Source organism: Acipenser ruthenus, chromosome 13 (genome assembly GCF_902713425.1).
Source record: "Acipenser ruthenus chromosome 13, fAciRut3.2 maternal haplotype, whole genome shotgun sequence".
NCBI lineage: Eukaryota > Metazoa > Chordata > Actinopteri > Acipenseriformes > Acipenseridae > Acipenser > Acipenser ruthenus.
In genome coordinates, this window is record NC_081201.1 from 30,880,236 (window position 1) to 30,893,003 (window position 12,768).

General features: G+C 35.8%; 1 protein-coding gene across 3 annotated transcripts in view; it reads right to left on the reverse strand.

Moving 5' to 3' along the window:
* LOC117418177 (WD repeat- and FYVE domain-containing protein 4-like) overlaps positions 1–12,768 on the reverse strand; it is a 60,262-nt gene that overhangs the window by 35,355 nt on the left and 12,139 nt on the right. For all 3 annotated transcript variants that reach the window (XM_058985089.1, XM_058985090.1, XM_058985088.1), the window contains 22 exons: positions 11,445–11,906; positions 11,064–11,165; positions 10,441–10,631; positions 8,072–8,700; positions 7,728–7,818; positions 7,210–7,424; positions 6,805–6,914; positions 6,225–6,438; positions 5,875–5,951; positions 5,371–5,589; positions 4,843–5,021; positions 4,452–4,683; positions 3,921–4,072; positions 3,492–3,603; positions 2,889–3,079; positions 2,418–2,570; positions 2,263–2,336; positions 1,462–1,623; positions 1,248–1,339; positions 1,043–1,142; positions 700–905; positions 73–239 (listed from right to left, as the gene is read on the reverse strand). In XM_058985089.1, the coding sequence (XP_058841072.1) occupies positions 73–239; positions 700–905; positions 1,043–1,142; positions 1,248–1,339; positions 1,462–1,623; positions 2,263–2,336; positions 2,418–2,570; positions 2,889–3,079; positions 3,492–3,603; positions 3,921–4,072; positions 4,452–4,683; positions 4,843–5,021; positions 5,371–5,589; positions 5,875–5,951; positions 6,225–6,438; positions 6,805–6,914; positions 7,210–7,424; positions 7,728–7,818; positions 8,072–8,700; positions 10,441–10,631; positions 11,064–11,165; positions 11,445–11,906 (4,130 nt within the window). The remainder of the gene's footprint in view (positions 1–72; positions 240–699; positions 906–1,042; positions 1,143–1,247; positions 1,340–1,461; positions 1,624–2,262; positions 2,337–2,417; positions 2,571–2,888; positions 3,080–3,491; positions 3,604–3,920; positions 4,073–4,451; positions 4,684–4,842; positions 5,022–5,370; positions 5,590–5,874; positions 5,952–6,224; positions 6,439–6,804; positions 6,915–7,209; positions 7,425–7,727; positions 7,819–8,071; positions 8,701–10,440; positions 10,632–11,063; positions 11,166–11,444; positions 11,907–12,768) is intronic.

The window sequence follows — 12,768 nt, forward strand, 5'->3', positions numbered from 1 at the left end:
ACAGTTTGATGTACTGTGTCTTGCAAATGTATATTGCATGGAGATTTAAAAACACCCATTTTTATAATGTACCTTTTCTGCTGGCACTTCGAGACTTGGTTTCTGTAGGAACAAGGCTGCCAGAAGGTAGTAGACCTGAGGGATGTGCACATGGTGTCCTAAAAGGTTTTGCAACACTGCAAATCCGGGTGATACACATGCAGTCTGTGCAGCTGTCCAAGGATGACTTTTTAAATTGTCTAGCAGCAAAAACAAATTAACAGCATTTTCATAATGAAAACATGTGAACAGCATTAAAATCGGATGTTTTTATTTGTTGGGCAGACAGAAAAACAAACAAGCAAAGCAGGCTAAGTGAGGAGGTTCCATTAGGAAGATATTTAAAAGTCATGATTGGAGATCCAAAAGGTAAACTTGCTAGCTCGATGCTTGCTAGCTACTGTTCCTATATAGCAGTGGTAGGCAACCTTAGTCCTTACAGTCCAGGACTTTGCACTAACTAAGTCCTTATTTAGTAAAAGAGACTGAAGTACCCACTCCTTTTTTATATCTATACAACCTGTATTGGAATGGCCCTTCAGGAGTCGTGATGGCTTTATAAACAACAGGAATAGCACATATCAAATGGCGATAACAAGGAAAGCAATACAAACATACTAATGCCCAGCAAATGTATCTTGCATAGAGATTTAAACGTACACATTAGTACTGCACAATCTTCTGCAATGTTTGAGAGCCAGCTACTTGTTGGCATTCCATCTCTGAACTTCTCCATGATGACTGGGTTATACAGGAAGTGAATCAGTAACTTTGCTCCTAACAAAACTGTGGTTGAATGCAGATGACCTTGTATGAAAAGTAGAAACCAATCTGATCCCAGGGCCATGAACATTTCTTCTTGATCCCTTAAAAAAAATAAAAAAAATAAAATAAAATTACATAAACCAGTAACAAGTTATTAGAGTTATATATCCCACATCAATTAGAGCTGAAATATACTTTTTGTCAACACCCCTCCATTTACCCACTAACTGGTACTCACTTTGAACTTGGATGAAGGTTGTCTGAACAGATTAAATCTAACAGCATCTGCAGCAACTGGTTCCTCAGCCAGATTGTTCTTGCAGGTGTTTGACTCAGGGCTAACCATACAGATTAAAATAAAGTATTTGTGGTAAGACTGCATTTGGAATAGATGTATTTAAAAAGGTGCTAGTGATACAGAGTGTGATGATAACAGTCATTACCTTGGGTAGACACATCCAAGTCATTCTCAGGAAAAATCACATTTTCATTCAGGGAAGGTGGCAGCAGTGTGTAAACAAGGAATAATCCAAGTCTGGAGGGCACAGTATAAAATACCACATTAACATGCATGTTGTGATGTTGATTACATACAAACAGTGCAGTAAAAATATAAAAAATAAAAGTGATTTAGAAAACACTTAACGTTTGACATACCTGAGAACATCCTTGGTATCAAAATACCCCTTCAACAGATTTTTCATTATGATAGAAATAATTTTGACTTTTTCACAAGTCAGGCTGGGTTCATTAAGTTGGAAAATAAGCTTTTTTATCACATTCATCCGATGCATGACTTCAGCATTTCTAGGTCCATCACTGGTGAGTAAAAGAAGAATATTAACTTATGGGAATGAGAACCAGACAATAGGGGGCCCAAAAAGGGTTCTTAGTTGCTACTTGCTTTGTATTGGTTGAAAGTCAAACATCATTTAAATGTGTCTGTTGCATTGACTGATTTTTAGTAATCCACCAAATATTACCTTTTCATATACTGTACCAGTAAGCTTTTCAATCATACATAACAATGCTGTTGTGGGAATAGCTCTTTGTTAATGTGATCGTTCATGGTCACTTGTTATGATGGATGTCATATAAATGAGAATTAAACTAAAAGCATTGTAAAACAGGTAACATGGTGATTTAATGTTTCAAAAGCTAAAAGAGTCTTTGTTAAACTCATATAATCTGAAATAACAAAATATAGAAGAAACAGACATATAGATCTGCTGTAATACAGACAACTACTTCCATCATGTCATTAATGCAAACTTATTGATTAGTTTAACAGTAATATTCTAAAGTCTAGACACTCATCAATTGTTCACCAGCTGTACACATGCTAGCTCCTATTCATTTGTCTGGGCCACTGTATAACCCTTAAGCTTTAAATAAAAGAATGCAACATTATTTTTTTACATTTCGACACATACTGTATGGAGAATATATATCAGTTACCTTGGAGATTTAAGCAGATCCACATAATGAGTCAAAAGAATGAAATCTAGATTATCTGGTGCATTCTGCCAAACCTAAAAATAGTAAAAAATGTAATGTTTAAAAATTCTAAACATTTCAAGTGAAAGACCAGTAACATCAGAAAATGAATGTACCTCAGAATCGCAGAGAATGTCTTTAAAAGCACTATGGTTCTGAATTGTAGCTGCTCCACTGCCAAGTTCCATGGTTCCAACAATCGAGAGTATGAGCTGAAATATTCTGTTGCTTAACAATGAAGACTTCAACTTCAACAGAAACGCCAATAACTAAAAAAAATAAATAAATAACAATTACACTGTAATTCTATGTAATTGAAACAGAGTAAGATGATACTTACCTATAATGGTTTTATTATTCAATTAACAATATTACCGAAAATAAACTAGGTTTAGGCTAAAATGTTTCTAATTATTGACTGTGGTTCAATAATTAGAAAGCTAATTTTTTGAATAACAAAGAACTAGCAGTAGAATTATAGTAGAAAAATGCCTTACTAATCTTAAATCTGATGCAGAAATGGTATTATAGTTTTGCTAACCGATAATGACTGACACGACTAAAAGGACTAATAATTGATCCAATACCTTGTACCCATTAATACGTTTCATCTCCTTCTCACAGCCAGTGCTACTGCTGAGGACTGACAGCAGAACTTTCATAGCTGCATACATGGAACTGTCGTCGGATGCCATGGCAACAAAGCCTAAAATCACTGAGGGCCCCCCGATGAACTGAAAGCTGTTGGCTGCAGTGTTGGACGCAAATGTTCTTACTCCTGGAAGACAGCAAGTATGTTTATTTATTTTGGCCACTGACACTCAGCAGGTGTACATTATATTCAGTATGTACAGCGATGCATACTGCATTAATGTTAGACAACAAGGAAAATTCTACACCTAGTTCACATCCTTCATTGTAGTCTAAAAAAATGATAGAGACAGAGTGTATCCTCACATCATAGCCAGAACTGCTTCTGCAAGATAAGCTATTCAAATGTTAGAACTAACTACTGTAGGGTATGAGTTGTTCACCTCATGTCCTAGGCTACCCCCTACAGGACAGTTTTGTATCATCAAAATCTATTTGTAACACATTATTGCGATTTAAAAAAAAATTGCAATTTAAAAGGAAAGTCTTCAGTTGAAGATTTGGTTTAACAACTAATAACAGCAACCTAAACTCTTTACCATAATGCCCCACAAGTGCGGCTCCAATAGTACGGGCGGTCCCGCTGAGATGCTGAGCGAGGTTTCTGGCCAGGTATACTGGAGTAGAGCTGTCACGTGATGTAATCCCCATCTAAAGGAAATAAAACAGTCAGGCCAACTTCATATACTGCTCTAACAAATCATTTCAAACAGTATAAGAAGGACTTGTAGTCCAAAATGTCCTGATACAATTGATTTTTTATCAATTATTCACATTTTTGTGTACCTACATTACCTTTTTCTTATATATGTATATATATATATATATATATAAAACACACAAAACGTCAGAGGACAATAACAAAATAGACACAACAAATTAGTACAGTGAGACAGAACACATGAGCTAGACTGAGTTATCTGTTCAGATACAGTTACCCTCTACATGTACATTTCACACATAAATACCTCTTGAGCTATCTGGCGGCTATCAACTTCATTGTAACAACTTTTAATGTCCATGACAGTGGTAACAGAGAATGAGTTTGCATTGATACCGAAAGAAATCCTTTCCTCAGTTACCAGTCTGGATGGTGAGGGCTCAGGATTAACATCATCTCCTAAAATAAGATTTTCAAAAGCACTGCATGTCAGTTATCACATTAATATATGTTCGTATATAATATAAGAGAAAAATAAACCAGCTGCACAATTTTAATCAGACCATTGTTCACATAGCTGGATTTCTTAAGAGAAAGAGGAAAACATTATTTATTTTGTATTTATTTATAAAACTGAAGACAAAACCCCTTAAAACCATGGCTGACATTTAGCACCTTGGCCTTTAACTCGCTCTGGTGGTTCTGAAATGATATAATGACTTTCCTATGACAAACTGCTAGGCGCTACTTTCCAAAGTACCTTCTTTTATGTATACAATTTAAAGTAAACTATGCTGATCATTCTTATCTAGCAGAAAGGTGTTTGATAGTAACAGACCTGCAAAAGACACTGCCTGCAAGTTCCCAGAGTAGTTTGGACCCAGTTTATAAAGAGCTGCAACTGTTTCCAAAGAGATAACTTCCTCAAACAAATATGCTTGGCCAAGGCGCCAAATCAGAGAAGACATCTGCTTCCATATGTGTGGAGTGCCTATAATGCCATACACATCAATGACAGCAGTTGGCTCCATAGAAATGCTTTGCCCTGGGAAAGGTTGAATATACTGCATCTAAGAAGAAAATGCAAACAATACTGCATTAGCCTTTGGAATATTGGCAACATCCTTTGAGGAAACTGAGAGATGATGTTAATATTACAGATATCAGTTTTAACCTGTTTAAATCATTTTAAACAGAGCATATACATGCTGTACCAATTACATGGTTACCTTTGCTGTCCCTATTATTTTCCCATTTAAATAGACAGTGAGCTTGCAGGTCTTTTTCATGTCCTTAGCAATGACCACAGCCAGGTGATGCCACTGTCCAGGAATCAGCAGCTTGGAGCACATAAAACGGACAGAGGTTGGTGCTGAACTTGTATGTTTAGTCTCTGGCTCCATCATATCTGTAAGAAAAAAAAACAAAAAAACAACTCTGTTCAAGTCAAATGCTCAATGTTCAAGACAAAAACACAAGGATCAATTTTCTGTGTGTTAAACATGACTGAGATGTAAACATAATATAATTTTATCTTTTTTTGCTGAATTAACACTTCACACGTAAAAACGTTCTTTGCAAGACATAGCCCATACTCAGTTGCTTCCCATAGATTCAACTTTTTTCTGAAGTCTAAAAAAAGCATGATGTTTATATGCTAAAATTAGGTGAAAATCAGATTGTTATTTTTCCAGTGGTTAGAGAAATAAGCTTTGTCTTTCCCAAAACTATCACGAACACTGAAAAAAATGATTTACCTAGGAACTGAAAAGCTTCCTCCTCTGTAGTAATAACCAGGGAACAGTCAGGGGCTGAGATACTGACTGAGAGGCATATGAAGTGCAGGGCCATCCTTGACATGTGGCGGACGATTGTAAAGAGACGGACAGGATGTGAATCACAAGCAGAGCTGAACTTCCCGATCAGGAACCAGGTGGAGAAGGACAGGCCAGCAGAAGGAGGAAACCCCCGGCCATCTGAAACATTAAAATATCTGTAACTTACCAAATGCTTCAGGTCATTACAATCTTCCTACACCAACTACATGTCACAAGAAGTCCTGTGCTTAGTTTTGATTGGTCATTGAAATAAAGGTTAAATCATAGTGTATATGGAGCATGATGACTATATTTGTAAGTAAAACAGGTTCATAATGTTTAAATAATGTACAGGGATTACCTAAAACAGAGGGAACTATAAGTAAGCAGGAACATCAATTGTTAACACATGGCCTCCATTACAGATTCATATATATTTCTCACCTGTGCCATGTCCACCAGTTGTTACAGCATCTGCATTGACACCCTTAACTGTGGCAAGTGAAGGAAGGAAAAGCCATCTGTAAAAGAGGGCACTGGTTATCCAATAGGTAATTAAACTTACACTTCTTAACAAATTGTGCATTTAATTCTACAACATGAGATTAGTCTCTGAACCGATCAGTTTATTTTGTAAATTGCTTGTAATTCTTGGTCTTCTGTCCACTCAGATTGACTGTGGCAACCAATGCCTACAGTTATAGAACAACATTTTTTGTATCTAATACATTAGTTTACATTATTTCTGAAATCGGTCAGTTTGATTGAATCATTCACTTAAATGAAATCCTTACCCATATCCAGTAGCACTCATGTCAAACTCAACAAATGATGGTGGAGTCGATACATTGTGAGGGTGAAAGTTCCGAGGTGATGTCATCGAAACTAGACTGATGATGCGGTGCAGTGCAAAGGCGGCGTCCCTAGAAACATTGAGCAAACTAAAACCTGACTTGGATTTTCTTTTTTCAAAAAGAAAATCCTGATTTAAATTAGGGTCAGTGTAACCTGAAAAAAAAATAGTAGATTCAATATTTAGTATAATGAAAATGTCCATGCTTGTATCATTAACTATGCATTCATATTCAATGTTTCCTCTTTGCTAATGCATCCTGTGGCATTATTCAAAAACATGCTGAAATGGAACTTATATATGTAAAAAATCTAAGTGTGATGGACAGACTTGAGAGAAATGGGGCAAAATACCTAATTGGGAACTAAATTAACATGTGATATTTCTCACCAATATCGTGGGATAATAAAACTATTTTTACTGAAACTGAAACTCAATTAAAAAGGTAAAAATAACTTTTACATATGGCCTGCTATCTCTTGTTGACAGATCCTTTAAAATTAGATAAGAAACCGCCTTACCACGTGTAACCAGACTGGTAGTATGTGAGTCCATCTGATATCTCACATAAGACACATCTTTCTGTTTGCTGGCTGCACACTTTAGGGGATTTCTAAGGCGAAGGAATTGTCTGTAACAGAAAACCTATTATCAAGCATTTAATTGGTGCTTTTACAAAACAAATATGAAAATACTTTTATTCTGAAAAAAAAATACTATTTTAAATATATTTGATTTTAAAATAATATAATTATGAATTACTATTAAAGCTGAAAATGAGTTCAATAAACTAATAATACACATTTAAACAAAATAACTTGTATTTAAATGTTTCATTTGTTTTCTCTTAACCAGCTACAATACAAAATCTTCACAAAAAGTGTATTATAGTGTACTTGTTGAAAAGTGTAAATAAAGATACAGACCTTAGTAATTTATGCTCAATAGCTTGTGAAGCCAGTTTCTCAAAGATCCTTAAAATGGACAGATGTAGAGGATGAGCAGTGTTATTCAGAATGGTCTGGCAGTGAGTTAGGAGGGTGTGTAGAAGACCAGACATGCACATGATCTGACGATTTCTCTCGGACTTCACTAACGACTGAACATGATCAGTGACTGCAAACTGAAGCTCTATGGACAGCTGGAAAAAAAGGCATATGTCTCTTCAAGAAAAAAGGCACCGTAGTTCTCTAACTAATTCCCAGTGTTGCCATCTTCCATTAAAGCATATTGAATTGTGATTTGTCACACTTGTACTTTGCTTGAACAAAAGTTATTGTATTTCTTGCTCTTATTGTATTACTTGTATTGTAACACTTAATGTATTTGCTTACGATTGTAAGTCGCCCTGGATAAGGGTGTCTGCTAAGAAATAAATAATAATAATAATAATAATAATAATAATAATAATAATAAATGTAGTAATAAATGGATGAAAATGTACCTGTGTGTTCTCTTGATTGTATATTTTTGGAAGCAGGGTCATCATCACACAGATAGCACCTGGATGTACTATCATGGATTCACCAATCAATCTGCCCAAAACAAACAGTAAATTGTGTGACTAGCTTCAGATATATAGTAGTTTATAGGTACAATCCCAAGTAAAAAGTTAATATGTCGTTTGTATGGTGTCTCTTATAACAGAAATCACTTTGCACAGTTTAACCAGCTCAGTTCGCTTTGCGGTCCTATCACCCCAACTGCATGAGATGACAATAAGAGACACACTATGCACAGAAGATTTCTAAGACAGTCATGATGTTCAAAACAGAAAAGGAAGCATACCTGCTATCAAATTCACTAGATATCGTGGATGTTCTGCAAGCAGCACTTCTAATTATTCTAATGGAACCCTGGTCACCCTGAGAGAAAAGCCCTTCTTCTGTTTCTGGGTGGATGTTTTTCCCATCAGCCTGAGGCTCACAACTGTCCGGAGCTTGTTCCACATTTTTAGAATAGTCTATGTTAAGTGCTCCTCTGGCCACTTGTTCAAGACAGGTCACAATTTGTAGACAATGATGCAAAGACAATGGTATGTGCTCTTTTGAGTTTTTAACAATATCTACAAATTCAGCAAATGTCCTACAGTGAGTAAGGTCTATGTCAGACTTTAAAAGTTCCTCCTCATTGAAGCAACCAAGGAGCCTGATGGCTTCAGCCATTTTCTCATAATGGCCCGTGGTCTGAAAAAAGTGACTATTTACTGGATCCAAGTGGATAGCCACTGTGATGGTGTGGAGTGTTAATAGAATTAGATCCATTTTACTGTCGAGGTCCACTGTAGCCCATTCTCCAGCAGGCTGGTCACAAAGAGCTCCCTCCATGTCCACTATCACAGATAACAGTCCATTAAATCCCCCTGCTGTTCTGAAGGCACAGCAGCCTTTTGGTGTTTCTAGCACTTTAAGAAGAGACTGCAAAAATAGAGGGTACAACAGAATACACATATTATATGTTTTAATACTATAAATGTAAGAAGGAAATGTATTAACAAACCAGTATCAATTGTAATGTAGCTATCTACAGATTAAATATAATACAGAAATACAGTATGCAAAACACAATTTGATTATAAGCAACATTAGTTTACCATTTTGTTCTTCTATATTTAAACCCTGCAGAGATGCACTTTGACATGCATTGGTATACACTACACTACACTCCAATAAATATTGGGACATTGAGTTTATTTTTAAACATTGGTAGGTGTTGAACGAAAAAACTAATTTTAAAATAATGTAATCTTCATTGTTAAAATCAAATTAGGAAGTTCTACTTCTAAATCATTAAAAGCAAGCATTTTCTGTTAAATTAAATAAATAACATGTCATTTTGGGCAATAATTTTGAGGACCCCGGAGAACTAAATTAGAGCTATTCAATTTAGCATGATAATGTATCAAATGGGTGATGTGTCACAAAGGGAAGCAAAAAGAAATCAGCACCAATAGAAGTAATCAGAATGGCTTTGACACATTTCAGTAAAGGTCGGAGCAAATCTCATTGCCACAGGCATTAACTCGGTTACAGTTTAATCGTCTGTGAGTTAGTATTCCTCGAGCTTGAATCTATAAAAACTGATGTCTACTGTAACTCAGTAACTTGGTTAGACCTAATTGAATTTATTTCACATTTTGTGATTTGATATGGCTCATAATTTTTGGTGTGTCACACTGGAAGACTGGGAGTATAATCAAATTGAGGCTGAGTTAACAGCTAAATATATATTAGCAAATCAATCTGAATTTGTCTGTAATGCTATCAAACTCCCAAAGGCTAGGATAATAAATTCACTTGCTTATTATGTTTTAAATGTGTTATAATTTATCAAAATTAGACCCAAAAACTACATTTGTACATCGGTCCGGACCTTCCACATTGCAGTGTTTTCAAGGAACAGGCATATACTGCTTCTGCAAAGCTGGATCATGTTGCCTTTCTATCACTTAAAATATTGGAATCTTAAAATATAAATACCTACAATATTCCTATAGTTTTCTTTTTTGATACAATGAAAAGATTGTTGTGCAATATTCAAAATTCAGAGTCGTAACATCTAATTATAAAATGTGGTAACTATAAATTCCTTCTCATATAAACAAATATGGTCAGCAGCACTAGATTGTGCCTGGAGGCATACAAAACAATTCACATAGCAGGAGCAATATCTGTATTTAGGATAGCACAGTCTCAGCAGAAAGCCATTCCAGAAGCAGGGGAGTCACTGGCCTCTAGAGGGAAAAACACAGCTAGTGTAGTGGTGGTGAAGTGGAGGTTTGGAGGAAAAAAGATAATTTAGGGAAGCCAATTTTTTTTTTTTTGGACATTGGGAGAAGTCATTGCTCTACCTCACAAAATATGCCAGGGCTACGATAAAAAAAGAGGAAAGTTTGGTTCAATTGGCAAGGCTGTGTCATTTAATAAAATTTAAAAATATATATATATATATATATATATTATTAAACCAGCAACAGAAAACAATAACTAAGTAAAAAGGTACACACAATTAGGTTTTGTGTGCGACAGCTTACTATAAAACAAAACAAAAATCCCAGTCCAATTTTTATTTGATCCCATCTACCAATATACTGTTTGATACGAATGCGCATCCTTTTTTTATATAACATCATGGCACAGACTCGTCTTCTTGTATACCTGGAGGAGGTCCTGTTTTAACAGCAGCTCCCCTTCAGTGGAAGAGCACAAGGCTCCGATCGCTATGCTCATGTATTCCTCTGGATTTATAACGGACAGCTGTTCCAGAATACACAAAGTAGAAAGCCGGTACTGCTGGTCATCCAAAAAAATCTTGATGTATGGAACCATTCCACAGTCCCTTAAAAAAACTTGGAAAACAAAAACAAAAGGTTAAATATACCTTCATTAATTAGAATTCTAAATGTGAAAAATGTAATTACTTTCAGGAGGAGGTTTAAGCTGTAATGTAAACAGGATGTCAATGATATTCTACAAACTGATAATCCACTGAGCACATACCATTACCACTATCTGGTGCGGCTATATCTAGTGCCTATCATGTTTGAAGTGGGAGGAGCCGAGTGTCCCAGCTCCTAACAATTAATTTTGAAAAACGGAAATGGTAGAAGATAGTATCATTTGTATAGGAAAGTGGTACACAGGACAGGGAGAATAGGGTCACTGCAAAAGGTTTAAGAAAAGGTGGTACAGAAATGCCTTGGCTGCCAAGAGGCATCAAACTGACAACAGTATCAGATAAAAGATGTTTAAGAAAGCAATTTGATCTGTTCTGTCCTTACCAGTATTCTTCACAGATCTCAACACCAAGGCAGCAACAGCCTTCAGCATTGCAGTGGTTAGTTCCTTTTGGACATCTTGCTCATTTACCATTTTCTTGTTCCCTTTAGTATATAAGAATTAGACTAAGTGATTTCAAAATTATACATGTTGAACCATTTTTTTTTTATTATTATTATTATTATTATTTGGGTGATTTGTCCATTTAGTTATTTACCAGTCAGTATGTATAATTAAAAAAAGGAAGTCTGTTCAAATTTCATTTTAATTGCTTTTTTACATTATGTTTCTGCCTTGACCTGGCTTAGTGCTGTTTTGAGCCTGTCAAATATTTGTTCATGCAAGTTAAAAGATAAGTGGGTGCAATGTTGCAAAGACCATACCTGTTATACCTGCTTTTCTCAGGATCTTTGCTTGTTTCCGGAGCTCATCAAGAAGCAGTTTCAACAACCCAGAGTCACTAAAGACATCATTGAACAGCACTGTGTGCATGGTTAGGTTGTAAAAGCACTTCAAGGCTGCCATGGTAAACCTTGTGGAGAAGTTTTCCTTAATAAGATACTGAATTTTTTGAAGGGTTTCATGAGGAATGTAATCCAATTCAAAAACCACCATCTCCACAAGTTGAAAGAACTGGGTGTGGATTTGAAGAGGCTTCAAACAAATAGAGTCAGCAAGCTGTGAGAGAGACTGCAATGTCCACTCCAGCAGGAAGAAGTTGGCCCTTGTCCAAGTCCAGATGTGTTTAATGGTAGACAGAATTTGGGTGCAGATGTAGATGCTTCCTGATTGTTGGAATGCTGACTGCAATATCCTAAAAGCTGGGAGGTTTTTCACAGTTGTCCCTGATTGAGAGAAGGGAAAATACAAGCTAAATTCTCCAAACAAATTATTTATCTTGACATATTCGCTATACAATATGTTACAGATGGATCCACAAATCCACCTGTTCCATACAAGCCTGGGACAGGGACTAGACTAGACAAGAACATAACTCAATATAACTATTTGTAATGGGGATCAGCAAACAATACACAGAAGCTGGACAACAAATTATGAACTTAAGAATGGCCCTGATCCATCATCAGTAATTTGTACAGCCTTGGAAGGGGAAATCCTGACAACCAAGCACCTGCTATTGGCCCTTTCGCAAAGTCTGGAATTAATCATTCCATTTAAATAAAAGTGTTTGTGACATATGTCTCATAATGTTTTGCCCAACCTCTGGATGCATAAGTATTTGAGCTTGCATGCATTAAGTATGAGGAAGAAATCTATGGATGCAAAATAGATGCATGCTTTCTATAGTGAATCCATGTCAATGTGCCCCGGTCCCCCCATTACCATGAAGCCGAGGGGTTTGTACTTGTCTATATATTCCATACATAATGCTTAATTATATATATTACGCAAACACTGTGCACATGGATGCATTACATGTACATGATCATTCTTGGCATATGTGAATCATTTTTTGTTGTTTTTTTCCTAATAGCATGCATACTACAAAAGTATTTTCTTTAGAAGTCAGTTTACCTGACAGGATGAACCATAATTGTAGATCCTAGAAGCAAAATCTACATGTCAGGTATGTTTGGTAATAAAATATTTTCCATTTCAAATCAAAATAACTTGAAAAATGAATTGTGAACAATGATTAACAGTGCTAAATTAGGTGTAGACTTTGCACCAAATCACAGATTATTA